At 44.0% G+C, this 27,743-nt stretch overlaps 3 protein-coding genes and 7 non-coding genes across 12 annotated transcripts in view; 8 read left to right on the top strand and 2 right to left on the bottom strand.

Annotated features, from left to right (window-relative positions):
• The window catches only part of ZWILCH (zwilch kinetochore protein), a 75,759-nt gene extending 53,691 nt beyond the window's left edge, over positions 1-22,068 (bottom strand). For 2 of the 3 annotated variants that reach the window (XM_083184357.1, XM_083184356.1), the window contains exons 1-7: positions 21,747-22,067; positions 12,736-12,787; positions 10,209-10,304; positions 10,002-10,120; positions 2,769-2,971; positions 1,462-1,541; positions 419-574 (exon numbers count right to left, since the gene is read on the bottom strand). In XM_083184357.1, coding sequence (XP_083040483.1) covers positions 419-574; positions 1,462-1,541; positions 2,769-2,971; positions 10,002-10,120; positions 10,209-10,304; positions 12,736-12,787; positions 21,747-21,799 — 759 coding nt within the window. In that variant the 5' untranslated portion in view covers positions 21,800-22,067. Of the gene's footprint in view, positions 1-418; positions 575-1,461; positions 1,542-2,768; positions 2,972-10,001; positions 10,121-10,208; positions 10,305-12,735; positions 12,788-21,746 lie in introns of all 3 variants that reach the window. The other variant, XM_083184358.1, reaches the window with a different exon arrangement.
• LOC146075291 (uncharacterized) lies at positions 6,120-7,885 on the bottom strand. The gene is made up of 2 exons (XM_083184359.1): positions 7,630-7,885; positions 6,120-7,543 (listed from the first exon to the last, which is right to left on the bottom strand). Exons 1-2 carry the CDS (start codon positions 7,845-7,847, stop codon positions 6,265-6,267), a joined length of 1,497 nt encoding a protein of 498 aa, XP_083040485.1. The 5' UTR covers positions 7,848-7,885; the 3' UTR covers positions 6,120-6,264.
• Positions 22,029-27,281, top strand: RPL4 (ribosomal protein L4). Its single transcript, XM_083184362.1, has 10 exons — positions 22,029-22,264; positions 22,992-23,163; positions 23,577-23,683; positions 23,910-24,048; positions 24,307-24,431; positions 25,326-25,455; positions 25,662-25,818; positions 26,052-26,135; positions 26,349-26,469; positions 27,086-27,281. Exons 1-10 carry the CDS (start codon positions 22,262-22,264, stop codon positions 27,221-27,223), a joined length of 1,176 nt encoding a protein of 391 aa, XP_083040488.1. The 5' UTR covers positions 22,029-22,261; the 3' UTR covers positions 27,224-27,281.
• On the top strand, positions 22,812-22,910 carry LOC146076839 (small nucleolar RNA SNORD16). Its single transcript, XR_014474232.1, has one exon. It is a non-coding gene; the product is annotated as a small nucleolar RNA SNORD16 (small nucleolar RNA).
• On the top strand, positions 23,430-23,500 carry LOC146076808 (small nucleolar RNA SNORD18). Its single transcript, XR_014474204.1, has one exon. It is a non-coding gene; the product is annotated as a small nucleolar RNA SNORD18 (small nucleolar RNA).
• On the top strand, positions 23,730-23,830 carry LOC146076838 (small nucleolar RNA SNORD16). The gene has a single exon (XR_014474231.1). It is a non-coding gene; the product is annotated as a small nucleolar RNA SNORD16 (small nucleolar RNA).
• On the top strand, positions 24,108-24,176 carry LOC146076810 (small nucleolar RNA SNORD18). The gene has a single exon (XR_014474205.1). It is a non-coding gene; the product is annotated as a small nucleolar RNA SNORD18 (small nucleolar RNA).
• Positions 25,480-25,551, top strand: LOC146076812 (small nucleolar RNA SNORD18). Its single transcript, XR_014474207.1, has one exon. It is a non-coding gene; the product is annotated as a small nucleolar RNA SNORD18 (small nucleolar RNA).
• LOC146076813 (small nucleolar RNA SNORD18) lies at positions 25,898-25,966 on the top strand. Its single transcript, XR_014474208.1, has one exon. It is a non-coding gene; the product is annotated as a small nucleolar RNA SNORD18 (small nucleolar RNA).
• Positions 26,203-26,274, top strand: LOC146076814 (small nucleolar RNA SNORD18). Its single transcript, XR_014474209.1, has one exon. It is a non-coding gene; the product is annotated as a small nucleolar RNA SNORD18 (small nucleolar RNA).
• Positions 27,282-27,743: the final 462 nt, after the last annotated feature.

Here is a 27,743-nt window from a genome sequence, read left to right as displayed (position 1 = left end):
AGTCTCCCATAACCAAAACATTTTGAAATCTACAAAAAAATATTCTTAACAAGAATTAGATTGTGACAACTTGACTTTCTGATGGTTCTCGTTGAATGCACAAAAATCCTAACAATATTGTATAAAATGTCCTTCAGATCATTGTGTATACGAGGTGCCTGTGTATACGAGGTGCCTGTGTATACGAGGTGCATGTGAAACATAAATGCTGGGGATGGCATTTTTATTGGAGGTGGCAAAAAGAAAGCTGGCATGAGCCGTAACACCATAGGCACAAAACGGCATATTACTGTGTACTACATGGAGTATCATAACCGCATGAAGCAGCAGACATCCTCTGACTGGCGCACAGTTGAGTCTTCTACTGCAAGTCCAAGATAGGAGGAGGAAAAAAAAAAATTAGTTGTATTTATCATACCAGTGTTGCTGCAGACGTCAGCGGTGGAATCTGTAGGATGTGGTCCACTCCATGCCACACAAAGTCCACTGTGACATTTGTTTGTGATTCTATAATGGAGTTTTCCACTGTGCAGTGGCTAAATAAATCATACTGCGCGAATCCTTTTGTCTGCATCTAGTAGAAATGAAATAAGAATTGCAGATCTATGGTTAATACCACCAAAAAGAGAGAACTTCAATTAAAGACATGCTGCAAGACAGCCTGCGATTTACTGTGTCCATGTACAGCAAGTATGTAATGCACTGCAATAGGACAATAATCTGTCTTCATAAAACATTTATCAATGGTCTTACAGGATAATTAGTCCTACTGTATATAATAAAAGGCTAACACTGTGTTTTGCATGTTTGCAACCACTAGATGGCATCTGATGGAGAAATTCAAGTGTTGCACCATTAGGGCACTGACAGCCGCTGGCACCGACATTATTGTTGTTGTTCTGTCATTGTAACTGGATGGTAACTAGTTCATTATATACAGAGCCAGAGTAACAACGGGATGGAGGGAGCTGTAGCTCCAGGGCTCCACATAAAAATAGGCCCATCATCATGATAGCATGATTATCACCTGACAGACACCAGCTGATATAGTTGGCCATTAAACTATAATTATTAAAATTGCATTCTTATTTTACACATTTACTACATTTTTGTAATTTAGGGAGACATATATATGAAGGGAGCCTTGTACAATATAGTGTTCATTCTAGCACCCGCCAACTTTGAAAACCCATGCAGTTCCTCTTCCCTGCCTGGGGTGTCGCTGTCTGCTGTGGTGTTTCTGGCACAGATCTGGTTTGCATATCAGTGCTGATATACAGACCACACTGTGCTAGAAGCACTACAGCAGACAGTGACACCCCAGGCAGGAATGAGGAACTGCATGGGTTTTCAAAGTTGGCGGGTGTTAGAATGAACACCACAATAGTTGTACAAACGGCTTATACTTATTAGGGTGTAAGGTGTAAAGCACTCACTATTGAAATTAGGGCTCATACTTACAGCAGATGAATGATGTCTCTCCTTGTGGGATTTTTTGAGAGTATCCAGATTTGGAAAACAGCTTTTGTCTGCAGTTGGACCTGAGAATGAAATTGTGGCTAAATAGCAGATAACAAGTAACTTTTTCATACAAATTTATGGCTCATACATATGTCCTTATTCTCCAATGTGTGCAGGCAAGAGTAACTGAAATGCATGCTGGTGCTTTATCACTGGCCACTTTATCATCTGCCATTGAGTTTAAAAACCACAGCTCTGAGGACCTATATCTGGGATAACAGATACTTACTCAGGCCTGATTTAGTACGCAGTGTAAGCCAATGCCACCGCAGCTGCGAGTGTTATGTAGCAACTGTGCAAAAAACATAAACAAGCTGCAGCCACTTGAAATTGTATAGAGACGCCCATCTGTGACTATGCCAGTCCCACCAGCTGCATACAAACAACCATTTGATCCCAGATCAGTCAATTATCAAACTTTTGAGTAGTCCTATGGTCACACGGCATGGCCCCAGAAAGCACCCAAATGGTTCCGGACTGTCAATCACTTTGCAAAGATATCCCCTCATATCCCCTCATGACCATAGCAGAACATGTGTAGTGCAAACTAGACACATGCACAGTGGGCCAATAATGGATACATTGTGTAGATATCAGATCAGGCATTCAACCATGGAGATCATAGCTTCAAGCACCTTTCAGCAGAAGTGAATATAGACCAAAGGTGCAAAGAGTAGGTTGGAAGCAAGACTTGGTATCAATCAAAAAGGAAGAGGAGAACCATGTGTGTCAGTGGGTCACTGCAGGCAGGTGAGGTGAAGATGGTAACAATTCAACATCAAAAATAAGTCACCCTCATTTTGGTCAGCACCAGCAAAAAAGAATGTCTGGAAACTTAAAGTCAGCCATTCCCACATAAGAGATGTCATCTACTGCAGATGCATATATGGAGATAGATCCTTAAATCATATAGAGGCTTCTTGATCTCCATATTTCAGCTGTCAGGTCTTTAGAAAATCTATATGGTCTTAAAATGGTATCGGAAAAGACTTCAGCGGTACAGCAGGCACTGTTTATTTAGTAGTTAAGTGCTGGCTAGAAGAAGGTATTTTACACAGGAAAAAGGATTAAAAGCACATTGAAGCCAACATACTTGAAGATTTCAAAGGCAGACAGCCCAGTGAGTACACATACTCTATATGGTATTTTACATCCTGGTTGCAGTATATAAATCTAGTGAACACTTTGATAGAGAAGTGTAGCCTGTTATTTGTAGACTATATGGCTTATTATTCTCCATCAGCTACCTGCACAAGTCACCATGCGGAAGCTCATTCCCATTATATCATTCCGGGTTGTTTTAATAGGCTCAGCGGCAAGCCAGCAGGTGCCCTCTGCGTCAGAGGCGTCACATCGCACCCACAGGTGCGGGAGAACCGTCACCGACTTCCCATTCCTGAGCTGGCTCATGTTAGGATTGTGTGTCAAGGTGTAACTGGAAAGTAGCTGCCTAGAAATAAATAGTACAGATTAGTACCTGTTAATAGGCTTTCCTCTACTCCACCATGGCAGCATACATATGGGTTACGCCCTCTTGGGTAGATATCTGGAAAGGAACACAAAAAAACAGACACTGCCCCTATATAAGGACCTCCTCCCTTGGGCTCTGTGTCTTATTAAACAGCTCCTTATAACATAATACTTAAATACTTAAATGGGACGGGAAAAACGGCTGCCATGGTGGAGTAGAGGAAAGCCTATTAACAGGTACTAATCTGTACTTTCCTCTACCTCCCCATGGCAGCATACATATGGGTATACCCAAGCAGTTTTATTTCACTGGGTGGGACATACATAATTATGAAAGGATACGGTTACTTCACCACCTCCGTCTGTAGCTTGTACGTATTACTATCATACGACTGCGCTCAGTATTTTGCGCCCCATGCTGGCATCTTGGGATGCTGTGACGTCTACCCTGTAGTGCTTGGTAAACGTGTGTGCAGATGACCAGCACGCTGCTCTGCATACTTCTTCTATTGATGTGGACTCCCTTTCGGCCCAGGATGCCGCCAAGGACCTGGTCGAATGGGCTTTAAGCCCCACCGGGATTTCCACTTTCCTAATTTTGTATGCTTCACTGATGCATGCTTTAATCCATCTTGAAATGGTAGTTTTGGTAGCTCCCAGCCCTTTATTCCTGCCTTCCATCAGTACGAACAGCCTTTTTGATTTCCTAAAAGCCTGTACCCTTCTTATGTAAGCTTTTAAGGCCCTCGTCACATCTAGATTGTGTAGCCTTTCTTCTTTAGTATTCTTAGGATTCGCACAGAATGAAGGAAGGATTATTTCTTGGTTGAGATGGAAGCTGGAAACTACTTTAGGTAAAAATGTAGGATTCGTCCTCAGCACTGCCCTGTCTTCGAAGAAGTTTAAAAATGGTTCTTGCACCCACAGGGCCTGGAGCTCAGATACTCTCCTTGCTGACGTAATGGCTATAAGAAAAACCACTTTCATCGTGAGATACTTGAGCGATATTTCCTCTATAGGCTCGAATGGAGCCTCCGTCAGTGTGTTAAGTACCAGATTAAGATCCCACGGGGCCATAGGGTTGTGGAAGGTTGGCCTGATCTTTTTAATCGCCTGAACGAACCTCTGGATGTACTTATTGTCCGCAATTTTTGTATCTAACATCGCCCCAATGGCCGAAATCTGTACCTTTAAAGAATTTGCCGCCAGCTTTTTCTCTAATCCTGCTTGCAGGAAGTCCAGAATGGTAGGTATTAACTTAGGGTTTTTGTTATTTTCTTTACAGAAGAATACATACTTGCTCCATATTCTATAATAAGTCACGGATGTCGACTTCTTCCTTGCTTTCAGTAATGTGTCGACTACTTTCTGGGAAAACCCTTTCCCTCTAAGTGTCCTGGTCTCAGTAACCAAGCCGCCAGGCTCCAGCTTGCTGGCTGTCGTTGATGAAACCGACCCTGCCCGATGAGATCCTCGTGGTCGGGTAGAAACCATGGCCCCGCTATCGCCATCCTTACTAGTTTGGCAAACCAAGGTCTTCTTGGCCAGTAGGGCAGGATTGTTATTACCGTGGCACTCTCTCGCTGTACTTTGTTCAGGAATCTGTGGATGATTGTAAACGGGGGAAACGCATACACCAGCTCCGCTCCCCACTTCGCCGTGAGAGCGTCCGTCCGCCATGCTGTCGGCTCCCAGTGTCTGGAGATGAACCTTGGAACCTTTGCATTGCTTGCCGTCGCCATCAGGTCCACTTCTGGTACCCCCCATTCTTTCGTCAGTTGTGTAAACACCGCTGCTGACAACTCCCACTCTCCTGGGACTAGCCTGTACCTGCTCAGAGCGTCTGCCCTGACGTTTTCTCTTCCTGCCACGAACACTGCAGATATGCTCCTGACATGACGTTCTGCCCATTTCAGGATAAGCGTGACTTCTGCCATCAGTTTCCGGCTCCTTGTACCCCCTTGTTTGTTCAGGTACATGACCACTGACTGGTTGTCCGATCTTATTATCAGATCTTTGCCTATTATTAGCTCTTGAAATTCTTGACATGCCAAGAACACCGCCCGCATCTCTCTTACGTTTGAATGCTGCCGGCCCATAGCCTGGTCCCATTCTCCTTGTGTCGACTGCTCTTCGCACAACGCGCCCCATCCTGTCTCGCTGGCGTCCGTCGTCACCACTACTTGTGGACTGGTCGCGAATGACTTCCCCTTGGTCAGCCTGTGTGCTTTTGACCACCAGAGCAGATCTTCTATCGCTCCTTTTGACAGATATATTCTCTGTCTTCGGTCCTTCGCATCCCCGTTCCACTGTCTCAAGAAGCAATTCTGCAGCGTCCTGATGTGGAACCTGGCCCAACTGGTCGTATCTAATGCGGCCGACAGGATACCGAGTACCCTCATGCAGTCTTCTGAGTACACCACCTTTTTCCTTAACATCCCTTTTACCTCCTGTAGAAGCTTTAGGCGTCTGTCTTCTGTTAATTTTATAGTCATTTCTTTTGTATCCAGAATGACCCCTAGGTACTTCACCTCTTGTGTCGGTACTAGCTGACTTTTTTGGATGTTGATTAACCATCCGTGTTGTCTCAAGTAGTCTAGCACTATCCTTGTATGTGCTTCCGCCATTTCTTTGGTATCTGCCGCAATCAAAAGGTCGTCCAAGTACGGCCAGATTGCAATGCCTAACACCCTTAAGTTGGCCACCAGAACCACCAGAATTTTTGTAAAAGTTCTCGGGGATGTAGACAGGCCGAACGGCAGCGATGTGAACTGGTATGTTATTTGTCTTAGGCGAAACCTGAGAAACCTTTGATGTCCCAGAAATATCGGGACGTGTAAGTATGCATCCTTTAGATCGATTGTTGTTAGAAACATCCCTCTTTCTATATCTGGTATGATGGATCTGATTGACTCCATTCTGAATCGTTTCACATGAACATAGGTATTCAGCCTTCTTAGGTCTAATATAGTTCTGAACCCCCCTGACGGTTTTTTCACGACAAAGAATCTTGAAAACCATCCCAGATCTTCGTCTTGTTTGGGAATTCTTATGACCACTCCTTGTTCTATCATGGTCTGTAGGCTGCTGAATAAGGCAGCTCTTTCTTCCGAATTGCTGGGGATAGGTGACACTTCCATCCAGCTTCCTGGTACTGTGACAAATTCTATTTTGTAGCCTGATGAGACTACTTCCAATACCCACTTGTCCTGTACTGACTGATGCCAAGCCTGTTGAAATTGCATCAGCCTGCCGCCTACTTTCTCTCTGGCGTCATTGCTGGTTTTGCCTGAAGGCAAACCTGCCATCTCTGCCTCTTTGTCCACGAAAATTATATCTGTTACCCAGCCAAGGCCTGCGAAAGCCTCTGCCTGGCCTATATGTTTTCGCTTCTCTGAAGTCCGTGGACTGGTACCGGGATGATTTATTGAATGACCCTCTTCTTGCGGCCTTATCTTGCGGTAGCCATACCGACTTACCACCTGATACTTTAGTGATAATTTCGTCTAATTGTTGCCCAAACAAGTAACTCCCTTGGAAGGGCAAAGAGATAAGTTTGTTTTTGGACTGACTGTCCGCCGCCCAAGGCTTCAGCCACAAGGCCCTTCTTATTACCGCAGTTGTAGCGTTAGATCTGGCCGCCAACCGTACCATATCCAGGGAAGCATCACATAAAAATTCTACAGCAACCTGTATGTTTTGTACCACCTTCAGCAGTTCTGACCTCTTAATGCCATCCAACATGTCGGACTCCAGGTCCTGGCACCATGATCTTAGGACTCTGGTAGTTACTGCTGCTGCTGATGAAGCCTTCATAGAAGCCCCTATTGTGGTATGTTGCTTCCTCAGACTCATCTCAATTTTTCTTTCCATTGAGTCCTTAAATATGTTCGCATCCTCTAATGGAAGCGTCGTTTTCCTTGAGATGCGTGCTATAGCCGCATCCACCTTGGGTGCCTCATCCCACTTTTTGACCTGCTCATGGTCAAAGGGGTACATCTTAGATACTCTTAAGGGTACTGCCACCTTTTTATCGGGGTGTCCCCATTCCTCTTCTACTACCTCTTGTAGCGTTTTAGATAATGGAAAGGCTTTATTTTTCCTCTTTTTGTCCTTAAACAAAAGATCCTGCAGCTTACCCTCCTCCTGAGGGTCCTCTATGTTGAGTGACTTATGCACTAAGCAAAGTAGGTTCTCCAGTAAGTCAGGGTTAAACTCCACCCCATCTTTTTCCTGGAATACTTCTCCTTCTTCCATCTCTTCCTCTGGCTTCCCAGAGGGGCCTGGCTCTGATCCTTCGGAGTCAGAACGCACTGCTCTAGGCCTCTTCCCTGAGGACTTGACAAACTCATCTTTAGACATAAAGGTGTCTGCCAGCTCAGTTTTAAGCAATTTCACTAAATCAGTTATCTGTATAGATCCCATCTGCACCGAGCTCCTGCATTTGCTGCATTCAGGACCTGAACATTTATCAGGTAATACTTTATCACAGGATGAGCACTTCCTTTTGTGCTTAGCCTTAACTTCTCCTTTTTCTTTGCCAGTATCAGACCTAGCAAGAAAACCCTATTTTAGTTATATGCATAAAACAAAAAAAATTTTCCTTAGCCAAAACAGCGCTATTTCAATGTGGCTTACCCTGGCTTACTCGGCTGTTTTTTCTCTTCCTCCATTATTATTTTTATCACAGACTCACTGAAACAACATGAGACCTCCGTTAAAGGTAAGTAAAACAACCAAGTCCCAGCAGCGCTGCTGCTTGTCGGGACCTTACCCCAGTCTGCTGGTATCAAACACACGCTTTCCGCTTGTCTGCACCTCCGTATGGACACAGTCCTGTGCACGATCACCGGCATCCAGACACTCTGAGACGCCTTCCGATGACCTCAGACGCTCTCAGGCGTCTCCTATGTACCACGCGTGACGCTCTGCGTCATCACGCGCTGCGTCACGGAAGTGCGCCTCTCCCTCTGTATGCATGCCTGCTGCTGATGCCGGCGTCGTTACCCGCAACCGCTCCTGGCGGCGGGGCACTCCAGCAGATGGACGTCCCAACTGCCCTCGACAGCGGGGGTCCAAAAACGCCATTACCCCTTACTGCACTCGGCAGGGGAGCCAGCCTTCTTCTCAGCCACTTCACAGGGTAAGCCATGCACATCTACCCGGAAAGGAAAAAAAGACACAGAGCCCAAGGGAGGAGGTCCTTATATAGGGGCAGTGTCTGTTTTTTTGTGTTCCTTTCCAGATATCTACCCAAGAGGGCGTAACCCATATGTATGCTGCCATGGGGAGGTAGAGGAAAACATTATTCTGATTATAATAATACACAACAAAATGATTTAGCTTAATGCCTCAATTGTGTGACTTTACTTGAAATAAATACGTCAGATCAGAAAAACAATAGACCATAAGAATACACAACAAGATGACTTCATTAACTTGGTTATGACTGCATGTATGTATTGCTCATTTTGCTACTGATTATATTACATCTGATAACTTCAGTTTATGTGAATGGGCACATTCCTTCCTTGTATTCTTATACTGTATCCCACCTCAGGGGATAATGAAGCTGTCTGCATCGGCAAAGGGTCAAGAGGCCCTATTCCCAGTGTCTACGTTCACACACTGAATGGAGGGATACAGTAGCTATAGAACTAGAGAGCAACCTATGCTGTGGGGATGCAGTGACTCCACATTCAAAACTACAGCACTGTGCTGCACTCTGCAGTCACCTAGTGAGGACTATCGATAAGGGGCAACCACACACCACTCACCTACAGGGACACCCATGATGCACTATAGACCCTCCTGCTTGGCAGACTATATTAATGGAATGAAGATTGACATACTGGAAAGCTCTACAGTGCCTCTCCTTGTATAATACCACTTGCAGGGAAGTATTTCAGAGCTGGGATGGTTTAGTTTCTATTAATTTGATTAAGGGGGAGATGTATTAAACCTTCAAGAAGATAATGTGAGAAGTTGCCCATAGCAACAAAACCATTTATTTTTTCTTATACAATGTTCTAGATAAAACGATACTGTAGCTAGAAGCCTTTTGGTTCATATGGGAAATTTATCCACTTGGGCCATATTCTATTGCTGGCGAGAAATTTGAAAAACCCCACGGTGCAGGAATTTTTCAACAGCCACAAGGATTTGGTACTATGGGGTGGATGTATGAAGCAGTGATAAGGGAGGAGAAGTGATAAAGTGCCTGGTACTTTATCACCAGCCAATCAGCTCCTGACAGTTAAGTTATAGGCTGGGTTTTAAAAAGGGACAGTTAGAACTTGATTGGCCAGTGAAAAAGTTCTGGACACTATCGCTTCTCCAATATCACTGCTTCATACATCTACCCCTCAGTCAGGGGACTGAAAATGGGAGATGGTGAGTTTTTATAGACTAAAAACGGGAGGCAGTAATTTCTATAGAAACTACGGGGTTCCATTTTCAGTAACCTCAGGAGCAAGTCTGATTTTTCCTAAAACCGTTAAAATTAGGAAAAATCACCTCCCTATCAAAACACAAATACATACTAAGGGGCAAATTTGTTAAAAGTTCTTAAATAGAAAAGATGTGATGTTGCCCACAGCATATAGAGTATGTTTATCATTTCCCAGGATGCAACAAAGAAATGATAGAATCTAAATGGTTGCTATGGGCAACATCACCTATTTTTAGAATAAATGTCCCCCTTAATTTCTAGAAAGCATGCCACCCCAAAAAATGATCCCGGCTGGTTCACAGTCCCGCAGCTGCTAAAAAGTGGCAATATGTGAACTCGCTTGGCTGGTCAACATGTGAGAAAATCATTCAATGCAAGTCTAGCTCGCCAGTCTGCGGATATGCAGCATCCAGAGCCATTATGTGTACACCTGTGGGATATGTATGTTTTATAAAATTAACTGTTAAGAAATAAGTGTCAGTGATCTAGATGAAATAAGTACCCACACTTTGATGTGAATGCATGGTGTTACTCACCAATATGGACTTAGAGGACTTACCGAGCTTTCATGGTGGAAATAGGCAATGGTAAGCAGGGTTTCTCCAGAGAGAGATTGAAGGAGCAGCTGTTACCAGCCGAGGGAGATTCGTCCTGTATATTTTCCTCCAGCGTGACTGGCTGTAGAACAGGATGTAGAATATTTATCTGTATTTACTATTAATGAAATTAAAAAAAAAACACATAATTTGCCATTTAGCAAATGTACCTTTTTCTCCATGACAAAAACCATGTCACTTCCATTACAGAAATACTCCAATGACGTGCACTTGGCAGGACTGACCATATGAACCTGCAGGTCATCCTTGGGTGGATGGTGGAGGGGGAAAGAAAAAAATAAACTCGTTAATTTTCTTCAGTAGATTGGGGGGTGTGTGCGTATACATAATATATATAGCTTTAGCCTTACATAGTATAAAAGAACGTTTGCACCCCATTCCTAGCAATTGCGAGTATAGCAGCATCTATGTGTGTGTACAATGCTGTATATACAGTCACTGTGCATGTGCAGCAATGTAACTCCTCATTCCCAAGGGGTTAAACAAGTTGCAACCATTTTCCTTACTCTCTATGTATAAAAATGCTATTTCTGCTGAACGTTTATTGGTATTTATTACCCACGATATTATACACAGCTGAAAGTATTTTGTGCAGCATTTATGAAAACAAACCTATTGTACTGCTCGGCTTTATGCTTAGGAAGCTTGAGAACATCTTCTTAAAGGTGCCCATACACGTTACAATTGTTGTATACAATATCGCATCTCATCGCATATCGGTTTTGCGATGAGATCAGATGAGATGAGATCTAGTACAAAAAGTATGTGCTGCACATCTCATCTGATCTCATCGCAAAACCGATATGCGATGAGATGCGATATTGTATACAATATTGTATACAATAATTGTAACGTGTATGGGCACCTTTAGCTACACTTTTTTTCAGTTTTATTTTTAGGAAAATTAAAGCAGTTCATATTATGGGCCCGATTCAGACCTGATCGCTGGACTACAAACTCACAGCTCAAACAATTATCGAATGGTGCGCTGTGCCATCTAGTGGCTGCCGGCACGCAAATCACTTGAACTTGAACAGAAGGTGAGTAGCAGCGTTTGCTGAAAATAATAGAGGACTGGGATGAACCACATCCAGATGTGAATGTGGGTCACCCCTGTTGCAGCACTACAGAGTTGGATGACCCCTCATTTGAATCTCTCCCCAGTTAGATGCCTCTATAAAAGATAGAGGGGGAAATTTACTAAGATGTGTATTCTACTTCACATGTGATGTTGCTATGGACAACCAATCAGATCCTGTCTACTATCTTATTTAGTGTGCTAAATACTATCTTATTTAGGCTAAATAAATAAGAAGTAGATTCTGCCCATAGCAACATCACACATGAAGTAGAATACACATCTTAGTAAATTTCCCACAGTGTGTTAGAATGAATTCAACAGCAAATGTAACATTCCGCAGGAGCTGCTGCGGCTCTTTTACACTGCTGTTGTGGCGTCCGTTCTATGCTCCTCTATTACAATCTGGTATGGAGGGGCCAATGCATCTGACAAACAAAGCCTGCAAAGAGTGGTGAGGACAGCAGAGACTATTATTGGGACAGACCTCCCCCTGTAAGGGAACAATACATAAGCAGGGTCAAGAAGCGAGCTGGGAAGATCGTGGTGGACAAACTCCACCCTGGCCATAACTTATTTGATATTCTCCCATCAGGTAGATGCATCAGGTCCATCCCTGCTAAATCGGCAAGAACCGCAAAAAGCTTCTTCCGGACAGCTATTCAGCTATTGAACAATGTACTGTAAGATACTGCTAATCTAAACACCTAACTGCTCTATCTAACCTTGCAAATCATAACATGTGAATTGTCATTTGTATGCGCAACTGATGCAATGTATGTATGTATGTCATTTCATCCCTCTTATACCATGCTTGAAGCTGCATTGTATCCACACAAAAATCCTAGCATACGAGAGCATACAATGGCCAATAAAGTGATTCTGATCAATAGATTAATTCTCCACTCCAGTCCTCACGTACTCCTTATAAGCTAATATTTTCAGGATTTGAATATGTGGATGCAAACTAACATGTGCATAATTAAAGGAAACATAACCTGCTGGTGGTTCTTGAGGACTGGATTAGAGAGCCATAGCCCTACACTACAGAAAAATAATGTTCAGGGATAAAAAAATATCTCCACCAGCCCTGCTTACACACATTATGTTTCCAAATAATGTAGCCCATTAGCAACTATTGTCTGGAATCGCTCATGGACGAGTCCTGTTCCCAAAATATGGCGGACAAAACAAGTAGGGGGTCCCCTGTTTTTTGGCAACCAGCACCGGGCACAAACAACCAGCAGACTAATACCACAGTTGGGGGACACTTTATACAAGTTCCCCCAGCAAAAGCATCAACCTATGGCTGGTCAGCAAAGGCCGGGACCCTGGGGGAGTTGCCCCCCTCAATATTCTTTTTAAAGCGATGCGGAAATGTGTGTGCTATATAAATAACTGGTAGTAAGATTTATAAACACACACACACATATACACACACACACACACACATATCAATCTATACTTAGAAACTTTACAGCATTTAGGGCTGCTAATGTTAGCATTAGACACGGTACTCCTAGTCTACTGCCCATGGAGATTTCCAGCTTTTAAGTTAACGGAAATAAGTGTATGTAGCTATAACAGAACGTTATTACCTTGTATGAAAAAGGGCTCAACTGGTCTCCATTCTTCACTTGTTCATGGACGCTAAAAGTCAAAATCATGGACATGATTACATATACCTGGGGATCTACAGTAGCAAATGCTTTAAAAATAAATATGTTTTTGTAGGTACCATATATACTCGAGTATAAGCCTACTTTTTCAGAACATTTTTTTTATGCTGAAAAAGCCCCCCTCGGCTTATACTCGAGTGAGGGTCCCACTTGAGTCAATAAGTTTTCCCAGTTTTTTGTTGTAAAATTCGGTGCCTCGGCTTATATTCGAGTCGACTTATACTCGAGTATATACGGTATCTTGTTTATTTAGAATGCCAGGGTTAATATCTAGGCCTACACAAAGAGTGTGATGGGGCTGGACAGTTACGAGCTGATTGGCCGGTGATAAAGTACCAGGCATTTTATTACTTCTCCCTTATCACTGCTTCATACATCTACCCGCAAGTCCACTGGGGGAAGCTGAGAGAGCAGATACTGAAATTGCTCATGACTACATCTGGCCGAGGCTGACCTACATTTTTAAGTGCCAATCACTTAAAAAGCAAAACCAAGATGGACCAGATCGCCATGTGATATGTGGCGGGCAAATTATGTAGGTGCCCACCCCGATGATGCGTACATCCGTGCAGTGACTCCTGGGTCATGCGGTGTCTGCAAGCACCAGGGAGAGGAGAAGTACTTTGATGGTCCGTAACCATCGAATGGTTTCTCTTCTGTGCCGCCGCTAGTGAACGGATGTGTACCCATATGCATCCATTCACAGAGCTGCACAGGGACTCTGATGGGGGGCAGCGTTAACCTGATCACTGGGCTCCGAACACACACACAGCCCAGCGAGCAGGTCTGAATCGGGCCCATAGTGTAGTACTGTGCACTTGTACATCTCATAAATGTAAATTCATAACAATAACATATCAGTATATTGTTGGTATTGCTCCCTCTAGTGTTCAGCAACATGCATATATTTGGTCACATGATGGACTTATTTTTTTCACTATATGGATTTCTCTCTCTTCTGTGGGCCTATGTAAGGGGGGGGGGGGGGGGTACACACCAGAACGATTAGGGCTCAATTCCATCAATCTGGATCCAATTCCGACCGATTGGATGCAGATTGTATGTAGATTGGGCATGTTTAGGTCCAATTCCGATCCGATTCCAATCCGATACGCGTCCCCGCTGTCGTTTGGTCGTTTTACAGATCCTACCTGCTGCAGTGAGGATCTGTAAAAGATCAATTCAACTGGATACAGACTCAGATCTGCAGTGAGGATCTGTAAAAGATCAATTCAACTGGATACAGACTCAGATCGGATTGGGATCAGATTGGATGCAGATCGTTAGCAGATTGTGTGCACCCAACAGATCGTGCGAGCATCACACAATCTGCTAACAATCTACTAACAATCAGGATCGTTCTGGTGTGTACCAGGCCTTAGCCTTTTTAATAGTGTGGGTGTGGACGCTGCTCATTGGCCGATTTAAAAATGACAAAAAAATACCCTGGCCCTACAGAGGTCCCCTCTGAAACAGCCTGCCTTCTGCCATCCCCACACGCAGGCCGCAGTGTCCCACAGGTGAGAAAAGTTGCAATTTAACGTTCATTGCCAGTGAAAAGATCGCAAGCACACAGTGCAGGGAGATCATCTCAGTAAGTGCTAGGCATACCCCTTTTGTGTGCAGTTGTGCACCCTTTCCCTGCCCCCAGCCACGCTGATATGCCCTTTCCACGACTGTCAGCTCTTCCGGCTTCCACCACCCCCTGCCTCACTGACTTGCTGCACTCTGCTGGAAGCTGCGTGTCAGCTCTTCCAGCTGCACCCCACCACTCAATGCCAGCCACTGTGCTGAAATGCCGCCAATGGTATCTGCTCACATTGCTTCCTGCTGGCTAAGCCCCCTCTTCCTGGGCAACAAGCATGAAAACCTTGGCAACGAGCATGTAGGTAAGCAACACTTTTGCGCCATAATGTGTACTGGGCACAACTGTGTGTGCCATAATGTGTAATTGCCATAATGGTGTGTGCCATAATGTGTAATTGGCATAACTATGTATGCCATAATGTGTACTGGTCAGAACTGTGTGAGCCATAATGTGTAACGGACAATCCTGGCACAGTGTGCAATTTTTTTTTTTTATATATATTTTTTCTAATGTAATATTTCTAATTTAAACTGTGCCCTCCCGATTTACAAATGTGCTCTACACAGTGGTCAACACCCTGCCCCCAAAAAATAAAATAAAAAAATCCTAGAGTGGACGCTACATTACCTACTGGCCATAACCACAATTTCAATACAAGACTCAAATTCAAACCACAATGTGGAACCTTGTAACGATATAAAGTTAAAAAATTTGGTAAAACACAAAGTTCCATCATCACAAAAAGCACATGAATACACACACACGCACGCACGCACGTATATACATCCATATGACTTGCACTTCCTTATACAAGAAGGGATGGAATGGAGGAGGGCAGCGAGCTATGTGATGGCCCACGTAAAATTGAAGTAAGGACCAAAATGTAACATAGGGCCGTATTCTAGTTCACTCTTTCTGACAATCCTTCTTAGATGGACAAAACCATGTGCACTGCAGGTGGGGCAGATGTAAAATGTGCAGAGATAATTAGATTTGGGTGAGTTATTTTGTTTCTGTGCAGGGAAAATACTGGCTGCTTTATTTTTACACTGCAATATACATCTCACTTTGATGTAAAACCCCACCCAAATCGAATTCTATCTGCACAAGTAACATCTACCCCACCTGCAGTGCACATGGTTTTTTCCATCTAAGAAGGAATTTGTCAGAAAGAGACCAAAATAACCCCCATATTCACAGATGCACGCTACAAAGAAAGCCATCCAGACTGAATTTTTTTTTTATTATTACTACTATTATCTAGAGTGGTGTTTTCCAGCCTCATTCTTCAACGTGAGCTAACCATCCGGGTTTTAAAGAAATCCATGCTTGAGCACAGATGGTTAAATCAATTGACATTAAAACTAGCCAATTATAAGTATCCTAACTCAATGTTCTATAATGTCACCTATTCCCCACAACGGCACCAAAACATTATGGTTCTGCCAGTGTGTACCAGCGATATGTCTGAACAGCATCGTTCGAAGACATATTGCATTGGCAGCGCAATGCAGCTGATGGCCAATATCATGCTGTGGGTACGGGTGATCCGATTGCCCATACACATAAACCAGAGCCGGTGGTTAATGACACCTCAATGGACAGTCACGTAAATGCGCCCACCAATTTGTGACATCAGTCATGACAGCAGGCAGCCCAATCAGTCTGTAGGTATATTGCAACTTCTGCAAACTTCAGGTTTTATGCAACCCCTTCCTTGTAACAAGAGACACATCTTGTGGGTGGGTCTAGGTGCAAAAATATAGTTTGGGCCCCTCTCCTCCACCTTAACCCAAGTTCACAATATGAACCATGGCAGTAGGTGAGAGTGAGAGGCAGATGGAGGCAGAGTGTGATAGGGAAAAACAGTGGGTGACAGGGGCAATAATGTGGGGTCCTTAGTCCATGGAGGCTCTGGTGCACACTGCACACACAATAGTCCAGATTCTGAGTAGCACCCCCCATCAGTAACAAGATGTAGATACCCTGTAGTGTAGAGAACAGCAGGGTAATGGACCATACACACAGGGAGATTTCTGCTTAATTTGTAAGTGTTTTGGCTAAGCACAAATCGCTCAGTGGGTATGCCCTATAGCATAGGTGTCAAACTCAAGGCCCGCGGGCCGAATCCGGCCCGCCAGACCAACTCTACTGGCCCGCGCCGCCAGACCAAGTCTATTGGCCTGCGCTGCCAGTCTATAAAGCCGGCTGCCTCCTGAGAACGCTGTGGTGCTGAGCGTTCCCAGGAGTCCATTGCGCTGCCCGGCGACGTGCGCGATTGCGTCATGCCGTCATGCCCGCGCAGTATGCTTAGCCTCAGGCAAAGGAGCGTGGGGTGCGGCTGCGGTGACGGCTGCCCTGCCCTGGCGCGCGACGGAGGGGGGATCTTTTTGCCTGCTGCCACACACATCATTGCAGTAAGTGGCTCTCCCTCAAAAAAAAAAAAATATATAATAAAAATGTAAGAATGCTGGCTATGGTGTGACTCACCTGCTGCACGCTGCAGCACAGAGTCTTGTCACATGGTGGCTTGGTGGGCTGCTGGTGGCATATTGAAATAAGTATATTTAATGTACTTATTTAATAAATAAGTATTTGAAATATGCTTATTTCAATATGCCACCAGCAATACAGCCCACCAAGCCACCATGTGACAAGACTCTGTGCTGCAGCTTGCAGTAGGTGTGTTATAATAAATATATGAATGATGCTGGCTATGCAGTGACACACCTGCTGTAAGCTGCAGCACAGAGTCTTGTCACATGGTGGCTTGGTGGGCTGCTGGTGGCATATTGAAATAAGTATATTTCATATACTTATTTATTAAATAAGTACATTAAATATACTTATTTCATATACCAGCAATACAGCCCAGCCCAGAGTCTTGTCACATGGTGACATGGTGGTCTGTATTGCTGGTGTATGAAATAAGTATATTATTTATATAATATATATATATATATATATATAGTTATTTATTAAATAAGTACATTAAATATACTTATTTTAATATGCCACCAGCATATTAGTTTTGGGATTCACTTCAGAGTCAGACCTTGGGTGACATGGATGGGATGGAGACCTTTATTGGAGGGAGGGTCTCGCGCGCCCAAGTCAGATGGAGAGCCGGGTTGCTGGCGGACTGCTAGCGCTATGCTGCTGGCGATTCGCCAGCAATAATAAGACCCGCTCCATCTGTAACATGTACAGAGAGATTTAGATTTGGTTTACTATTAGTTTTTCTGGCTCATGCATTTTTATTCTGGCTCCTAGATTTGAAAGAAAATTGACAATCCCTGCTTAGCGGCACTGCCCGTTCTACATTGAGCGCATGCCATCCTGTGATGTGACAGATCCAACGGCTGCCTGAAAACTTCTCTCCTGTACTGTAAGTAGATATGATGTATGTTAGTAGTAGTTAGGTTGCACACTGCTGATATCATCCACAAGAAAGCTTTATTGGAGACTGCTCAGGCAGAAGGTATTTGGTCTGAGCAGTCGCCAATAAAGTCGGAGCGGTAAACTTTGGATATACTGACCACTCCCATGTCACTTTACAGTGGTATAGGGACCCTAAACTACAATCAAATCCCCCAAAAATGTCCAAGAAAAGGAAAGTTGATGCAGAGGGAAGGCAATTCCAGGAGAGATGGGAAAGTGAATACATGTTTGTGATTAATGGAGGCAAGCCAGTATGTCTTATTTGCTATGAGGCAGTTGCGGTCATGAAGGAATACAATTTACGCCGGCACTTTGAGACCAAACATGGGCCCAAATTTGCTAACCTTAGCCACCAGGAAAAGCAACGAAAGGCCAAAGAATTAAAAGGTACGCTGCATTCTCAAAGGAATATTTTTGCAAAAATGACAGCAAAGAATGATGCAGCAGTGAAAGCCAGCTATCTTGTTGCTGAAGAAATTGCGCGAGCTTCAAAGTGCTTTTCAGAAGGTGCATTCGTAAAGCGGTGTATGCTGAAGGTATGTGAACAGGTGTGCCCTGAGCAGAGACAGGCTTTTAACAATGTCAGTTTGTCAAGAAACACCATCACAGACCGAGTCAGGGACCTAGCCTGTAATATTGAAACAAAGTTGGCTGAAGAGGCATGCAGTTATCTGGCATTTTCCTTAGCTGTTGATGAAAGCACTGACAATACTGATACAGCTCAACTAGCTATTTTTGTAAGAGGTGCGAAGGAAGACTTGTCTGTCAGTGAGGAGCTCTTGGATGTGGTCGCCATGTATGGGACAACAACTGGGAGGGACATCTTCCATGCAGTGGAGGAATCCGTAAATAAAATTAAATTACCTTGGGAAAAGTTGGTGGGACTTACTACTGATGGCGCTCCAGCAATGTGTGGAGAGAGAAATGGCTTAGTTGGGCTGTTAAAAGAGAAACTGAAAGAAATGAATTGCCACACACCGCTGGTAACTTATAACTGCATTATCCACCAAGAAGCTCTATGTGGCAAGGTTCTGCAACTAGATAACATAGGGGGTTATTCTAGTTCACTCTTTCTGACAAAATCCTTCTTAGATGGACAAAACCATGTGCACTGCAGGGGGGCAGATGTAAAATGTGCAGAGAAAATTAGATTTGGGTGAGTTATTTTGTTTCTGTGCAGGGTAAATACTGGCTGCTTTATTTTTACACTGCAATATAGATCTCACTTTGAAGTAAAACCCCACCCAAATCTAATTCCCTGCACATGTTACATCTGCCCCACCTGCAGTGCACATGGTTTTGTCCATCTAAGAAGGATTTTGTCAGAAAGAGTGAACTAGAATAACCCCCATAATGTCCACAGTCACGAAAACAGTGAATTTTCTGCGTGCACGGGGTCTGAATCATCGTCAGTTTCAACAATTTTTGAAGGAGGTGAGCATGGAACATACAGATGTGCCATACCATACAGAAGTAAGGTGGCTGAGCAGGAGCACCGTTCTCAAGAGATTTTTTGAGCTTTTGGAAGAAATTAATCTTTTTATGCAAAGTGAAGGGAAGCCCTTGTCAGAACTGTCAGATCCAAACTGGCTGTGCTATTTTGCCATGTTGTGTGACATAACAGAGCATCTTGCCCAACTGAATCTGAGGCTGCAGGGCCGCAAACAAGTCATAACCTCAATGTATGACGCAATAACAGTTTTCCAAGAGAAACTTCGCCTATGGAAGTCACAGCTTGAAACTGACAGTCTTGCCCACTTTCCTATCTGCCAGAAAATGTCAACCTCATTCCCAGGTACTTTTTCGTGTGCTCGATTGGGTACCAAAGTGAATCGGCTGATTGATGAATTCAATCGACGCTTTTATGACTTTAAAGAACAAAATGCAACCTTTGCCAGCTTTGCCAATCCCTTCAACATCGATGTTGACAGTGCACCACATCACCTTCAAATGGAATTAATAGAACTGCAGTGCAACAGCAGCCTGAAAGCGAAGTTCAAGGATGCGACAGTCGACGACTTTTACCGTCTCCTCCCCCCTGCTTTGATGCCACAGCTGCGACTTCAAGCTGCACGTGTTCTGTCCATGTTTGGGAGCACTTATCTATGTGAACAGATGTTTTCGGTCATGAATCTGAACAAGACAAAGCTCAGATCACGCATCACTGATGATAACCTCCATGCTGTTTTGCGGATTGCTACAGCACAAGACCTAACACCAGACATCGATGGACTGACCTCAGGAAAACGATGTCAGCAATCTAGTCAGAAAACTTAAAAAATAAGTTAGGTCCTTATTCAACTTCACTCTTAGGGCCTTATTCGAATTCACTCTTTCTGACAAAATTCTTCTTAGATGGACAAAACCATGTGCACTGCAGGTGGGGCAGATGTTACTTGTGCAGAGAGAATTAGATTTGGGTGGGGTTTTACTTCAAAGTGAGATCTATATTGCAGTGTAAAAATAAAGCAGTCAGTATTTTTCCTGCACAGAAACAAAATAACTCACCCAAATCTAATTCTCTCTGCATATGTTACATCTGCACCCCTGCAGTGCACATGGTTTTGTCCATCTTCTAAGAAGAATTTTCTCAGAAAGAGTGAATTCTAATAACCCCCTTAGATGCAAACTCCACCCTAGAGGGGCAAAACCATGTGCACTGCAGTTGGGGCAGATGTAACTTATGCAGAGAGAATTAGATTTGGGTGGGGTTTTTTGTCAAAGTGAGATCTATATTGCAGTGTACAAATAAAGCGGTCAGTATTTACCCTGCACAGAAACAAATAAAAAAATCACCTAAATCTAATTCTCACTGAACATGTTACATCTGCCCCCCTGCAGTGCACATGGTTTTGTCCATATAAGAATGAATTTGCCTCTAAGAGTGAACTATAATAAGGGCCTTAATGCCTTGTGTTTTCCATATGTGGTTTTGGTTGCCAATAATAAGGGCCTTAATGCCTTGTGTTTTCCATATGTGTAATAAACAGTGGTTGGCAATATTTGTATGTTTAAAAAAAAAAAAAATAATTACTGTTTGTTACCAAAAATCATTTTTCAATAAATTGCACTTTTGAATATCTACTTGTCATTATTATGACTATGTTTCTGCTTTAAGACCTAGTTATTACTTACAAAACAGTAATAATTGAATGCAGTGACAATAATTTATTACGATAATAAAGAGTGGACGCATAGTCCTATACAACCGGCCCTTTGAGGGTGACCAAACTGCTGATGCGGCCCCCGATGAATTTGAGTTTGACACCCCTGCCCTATAGCAATGCATGTCACTACTGCCAGTCTAGATCATTCATGCATGCAGTATATATATCTAGCCAGATCACTTAGCAAGAGACTGCAAATGACCTGTGTTTTAAGAAGCGATTTGAGCGCTTTATGCCACCCCCCCCCCCCCCCCCCTGTAATACCAACCTACTATTATTATTATTATTATTTTTTTACTGAATACAAATCTCCTATACTAAGTCACTCAACAGAAATCTCATCAGTGTGTATAGGGGCATACACACGGGGCAATTTCAGCCAATTTTCCCCGTTTAGATCGCTTACAAAAAAAGCACGGAATGCTCCCTGTATATGATGTTGATGTGCGATCCCGTCAGTATCACTGGGTGCTTACACTGTCTTTCCCCAGATCGTGGTTCTTTGCCGATTATAACAGTAGGCAAAGCCCTGCTCAGCACACTGCATCGCTTTGTGTCGCTCAGCACAAAAAGCCACGTCTCCCCGTGTACAGGGTTTATGGGAGATCTAGACTAAATTGATCAGAAGACTCTCGATTAAATCTTCCTATGTGACTGTCCCATAAGATGTGTATGGAGATGTGCAAACTGTGCAACCTCCTCCGCCAGAGAAGTCCGCCACCTTACACACACACCTGCTAAGGAAGAGCTGCAGCTCCCCGGCCGCCCTATGCCTCTCCCTCCACATCCTCCTTTTCCACCCGAGCTGTCTGAGCCCGGAGCCAGACACAATCGGTAAATACAATTACAAACTGCGCGGGCTACAGCATCTGTCACAGCCGGGTCACCGCCCCGGAAATAAAACTCGGTTCCGTCTCTCAGCCACTCAGCGTCAACCGGAAGCGTGTTGTCGACGCGCATAAATATTCATCCGCGAGGGGGAAAAAAAGTCCGTTCAACAATGCACCGATTCCCGACCTCTGTGTCACATCGCCCTCGATAACGGTTCTCCGAGAAGTAAACCGGCTACACGTATATTTTCTGGCGTGGTGTGCCGCGTTCCGGTTGCGTTGTGCACAGCCTGCCCCTCCGATACCCGGCCAGTCGCCCCTCCTCTTCCCGGCGGGGGGATATAGCGGCGCGGCGCCCCTTCTCCTCCCTTTTCTCTCTGTGGCCGCCATCGAGCAACAGGCAGGAGCCGGCCGTCAGCATGGTGAGCGGGGTACAGGGCTGTAGCGGGGTGCCGGTCATCAATATAACCGGCCTGCCAGGTTGCTAAGCGTCCCTACTCCGGGCTGATCCCGTCCACGGCGCCGCCTGGCTGCATGAATACTCTTTCCTGATGCCACGCTGGTGCCGCATGTGTGGAGGCCGGAGTGCAGCCGGGGCTAGTAGTAGTTCGTGCCCGTCTTTTATATACAATGCTGGCCGGCATCCACTTGTGGATCTCCGCGTACTCAGCCGTGCTATAGGATGCTGCGGACTAGGCCCTATTGTAGCCATAGTGCTGCAGTCCTTAGGTGCTGCCCGTGGCTGTGACCCACATGTGGGAGAGGCCTGTGCTGCAGATGGTCCCTTACTGGCCTCTAACTTGTGTTCTCCTATTCTTGCAGCTTATTTGATAACTATATAAAACCCATCTTCTACCCCGATGTCTTATTAGTGCTGTGTAAAGGCAAATTGCAATGTTCCCTTGTAGGAACAGTAGTTAGTGGCAGTCTAGTCTTAATATTATGTAAGGTAGGCTTATATACTGTGTATGCTATGATGGTGTAATTTGCGACTTACCGTGTATTCAGCGACAGTAGCCTGCTGTCATTAAGCGGATACCACGGGCTGACGAGACATGAGTCTGAGCATACTGTATGATGCATTGTGTACAAGTTTGTAGGGATGCACTTTATCATCATTGACTTTTTTTTTTGTGCTGCATTCCCTAGGCCTGCGCCCGTCCTCTGATATCCGTGTACTCCGAGAAGGGGGAAGCGTCTGGCAAAAATGTCACCATGCCGGCTGTCTTTAAGGCGCCTATACGCCCGGATATAGTCAACTTTGTCCACACCAATCTGCGCAAGAACAGCAGGCAGCCATATGCAGTGAGCAAACTTGCTGGTATGTTACGCAGTATACCCTGCCATCTATGGTCTAAAATCTAGAGTATAACCATTAAACATACTAGTTATTTATATAATGTGCCCATACTCCAAATACTTTGTAGATCCAAGAATGAACACACATTCTCTAATGTTTGCACTTGTTTAGAAGTGGTTTTGTCCACTAATGCTATTTATTATTAATTTATATACAGTTTCTTATATAGCTCAGCAGATTCTGTTGCGCTTTACAATAGTAATGCTATGTTTATTCTTATTTGTGATTCCATATGATGAGTTCCACTTCATTGGTCCGTGTTTCTGAAACTAATGATATTTATGGAAGTTCTGATGTTGCAATTTTACTATTTTTATTTACTCCATTTGTATCTGCTCTTTAAGTGTAATGTTTACAGTTCTTCCTATTTTCAGGCCATCAAACCAGTGCTGAATCATGGGGAACTGGTAGGGCAGTCGCCCGTATTCCCCGTGTCCGTGGGGGTGGAACTCACCGCTCCGGTCAGGGTGCCTTTGGAAACGTATCCTTTTGACCCTCTTTGACATATACGCATAATTTCTTCTGCTTGCTGTGATGTCGTAATTTGCGTCTTACTCCACACTTGGCGACAGTTGCCTTCTGTCATTATGCTAGTATGGATGGCTGACGAAAATCTAACTTCTGAGCCAGATCAAAATGAATGAGTGCATGCCATTTGGATCTTTGACAAAGCGTCTTTAAAAACCTTTTCTTAACAAGAGTTTTAGATGTGCCGCGGAGGGCGTATGTTTGCCCCAACCAAGACCTGGAGACGCTGGCATCGTAGGGTTAATACAACCCAGAAGCGATATGCAATTTGCTCTGCACTGGCTGCTACAGCCTTACCTGCCCTTGTCATGTCTAAAGGTGAGTCTGAGAGCATTTAGGTAACAATTACTTACATCTGCAGAGATGGCGGCCCTTAGTGCCTGTGATGAGTTCCACTTCTGGTCCGTGTTTCTGAGACTTATGATTTCTGTGGAAGTTCTGAGGTGAAAAACATAACTTTTGATCCTAAATGCTGGTCCCAACGCAATATACCCTTCTTGGTTACTTCCTGTAAAATGTTAGGTCCATCATTCTAAATGGGGGTAATGTTTACATTTTTTTGTATACTTTCTGCAGGTCACCGTATTGAGGAGATCCCAGAGGTACCCTTGGTGGTTGAAGATAAAGTTGAAAGCTACAAAAAGACAAAGGAGGCTGTCCTGTTGCTGAAAAAACTGAAAGCATGGAATGACATCAAGAAGGTGAGTTGGACATGGTACAAAATTGCTAGCTGTATGTGATATGTCCTGTATTCTAACCTTTTGAGGAGTGTTTCCAAAAGATCAGTTTCCTTATTATGGGTGTCCCCCTAGTGGAGATGTTCTAGATTGATATTAGTGAGGGCGCTAGTACCTTGGGTCATCTCTGGTAATTTCTTTAACAATAGTTCTACAAGTGCAGGTAAAAATGAGAACATGTAGAGGTGTTCACAGAAAACTTATGTAACTGTGTAAAGGAGACGAGTAATACCCCTTTTACACCAAAACGCTGGGTTGCACTCTAGTGCGACCCACCGTTTGGTCCCTTTTGCACTGGTTCCCAAGGCGCTTGGAGACGAGTCTCCGAGCGACGCGACAGCCGAATAATGCGCTGATGGCAAGCCTAGCACCAAGGTAAGATGCTAGGCTGTCCTCAGCTCCCATGGACCCCCAGCCCTCGTCCAGGAGTTGAATGGATGCGGAACACAGGCATCCATTCACCTCCTCCACTGCTGTCTGCCCCATGTCCAACCTGCAGCCACTGCGGTCCGCAGGTTGGGATTCCCCCTACTGATGTGAACGGGAGCTGGCTCGGATGACCCGGCGTACCCTTTTACACTGCCCTCTACCCAGGTCCTAGCCATGTTCAACCCAGGTCAGGACCTGGGAAGAAGTTCCATGTAAAGGGACACGGCTTGACCCATTTACACCGCTGCTTACCTAGGTTTTTGCGGCTGTGTAAATGGGGTTTAACAAATTGGAATACCTGCAATTTTCACACAGCATGATATTGGATGTGGTATTGTCTCCTAAAACCGCCTTTGTTAAACTGCCAGATGTCCTGGGATTTAAAAACTAGCACAAATCTCCATTTATGATGGCTATTCTTTTGTGCAGGTTTATGCATCACAGCGTATGCGTGCCGGTAAGGGTAAGATGAGAAACCGCCGTCGCATCCAGCGCAAAGGTCCATGTGTCATCTACAACGAAGATAACGGCATTGTCAAAGCCTTCAGAAATATCCCAGGTACTGAGGATTCATAAGTGAACCCTGGAATGATGATCTTCCACTTCATTGGTCCGTGTTTCTGAAACCTGTGATCTATATGGAAGTTCTGACCACAAAGGGCAGCCAATCCTAGAGCTGTATTAATGCCAATACCACATTATGGATACTGCATAGATGACATTAGTGGAAAAGCAAATAATGGATCTCTTGTTTGGTCACTTTAGGAATCACGCTTCTCAATGTAAACAAACTGAATCTTTTGAGGCTGGCACCAGGTGGTCACGTCGGACGGTTCTGCATCTGGACAGAATGTGCTTTCCGCAAACTGGATGATCTCTATGGCACTTGGCGTAAATCTGCTACCCTGAAAGCCGATTACAAGTATGTACATATTGACCACTCAAAGGATGCTAGTTTGTGGTGGTTCCCCTCCTAACTGTGTCCTGTCAAACATTTAGCTGTTCTATGATGAGTTCCACTTCTGGTCCGTGTTTATGAACTCTGTGATTTCTGTGGAAGTTCTGAGTTGCAGCCTAGACTGTCTTCTAGTTGTATTAGAACCAGTGCTTACTTGCTGCTATTTGCTGTTCTCTAATGCAAAATCCCTTTCACAGCCTCCCCATGCACAAAATGACAAACACAGACCTGAGCAGGATTCTGAAGAGTCAGGAGATCCAGAAGGCTCTGCGTGCACCATTGTAAGTCTAAACTTCCTGTCCCAGGTGACTTCAGTTGGTTAATGTTCTTTATGAACTGTAACTTAATTATTCATGATGAGTTCCACTTCACTGGTCCGTGTTTATGATTCTTTGTGACTTGAATGGAAGATCTGATTTTCTAAAGTAATGAAAGTTTTTTACAGTTAAAAGCTGTGAATAGCAAAAACTAACAGACTAAATGCATAATTACAGTAAAAGGATAAAGCGCAGACAACTCAAGAAGAACCCACTGAAGAACTTGAGGATCATGATGAGGCTGAACCCATATGCGAAGACTGCAAGACGCAATGCCATCCTGCGCCAGGCTGAGAATGTAAGTATGCACTCGCCATATTGCACCAAGCCTCTTTGAAAGTAGTTAATTGATGGTGTAATTTCAACCCCAGAATACCAACACTGTTTAACATTACAAAATCCAACTGTTACAATGCTTAAAATAACACTTTCTAGTAGTCTGTACTACAACCCTTTATTTTAGTGGTTCTCAAGTACCACCAACAGGTAATTTTGAGAGATCCTGGGTCCATAGGGTCTTTTGATCACTGCTTTTGGGAACAACTGGACAGTATCTTTATTTCTTAAAAAGATTTTGCAGTGTGTCCAGATATTGGTACTATAATGAGTGTTCTTTATGATTAGTAGAAAGGCCCCCATACATTAAGACAAGTTGGACCTGGTTTTCCTAGGAGGGCTCGTAGGATTAGGCATTTGATGTGCCAAGCTTTGCGTGTGATGTTTTTGCTGCAAGCAGAGCCTGTTCATTTGTATGGGGTGTTTTTTTTGTTTTTTTTTTAAACAACCGCAAGTACCGCACATGCTGATTTAAGTCCTATCCATTGAAATCTGGTCCAAATTGCATAGTGAATGGGGGGCCTTTAAAGCAACTTGCTGCCTATCGTTACAGTATAATTAACTGTTAATCTTTATAGATTAAGGAAAAACAAACCAAGAAAGAAGCTGTAGCTGCAAAGAAATCCGAAGGTGTAGCTGCAAAGAAACCTGCAGCAAAGAAACCCAAAGCTGTAGCCGCAAAGAAACCTAAAGCCGCAGCAGCAAAGAAATCCTAAATCTGTCATGGAGTTCAGTGCTATGGATTTATTCCCAATAAATGCTGTTTAATATTGAGGACTTTTGTTGTTTAAAATATTAGCAAACCTTAAAAGCATGATCGGTTTGAGGGGAGGGGACGTGTGGGGAAATGTTATTCAAATGATTATTATCCTTTTGCAACTAAACAAGGATTCTGGCATTCGTGCTAATTTCATGTGGACTGAAAGAATTCTTTCCATGAACCATTGTGCTGTTATTTATACTAGCCAACTCCAGTCCTCGAGAGCTACCGTTTTCCAGCTCACCTCAGTTGCACGCATTACTGGCTAACACATCTTAAAAATCCACAATTGATTCAGTGAGGAGACAAGGAATATGTGAGCTGCTGGTATCTCTCGAGGACTGGAGTTTGATTTCCTGCATGGGACCAATACCCTGCTACTTGATTTGCTTTGGCAAGGCAGTCCCAAACTCGTAGGTTCCCAAACACCGTACTCTGTACACTCCAGTGGTCCAGGTTTTAAGAGTATGGAAGGC

This window comes from Crinia signifera, chromosome 4 (genome assembly GCF_055691185.1).
Source record: "Crinia signifera chromosome 4, ASM5569118v1, whole genome shotgun sequence".
In the NCBI taxonomy this organism is placed as follows: domain Eukaryota; kingdom Metazoa; phylum Chordata; class Amphibia; order Anura; family Myobatrachidae; genus Crinia; species Crinia signifera.
This window is presented reverse-complemented; position numbering and strand designations above follow the sequence as displayed.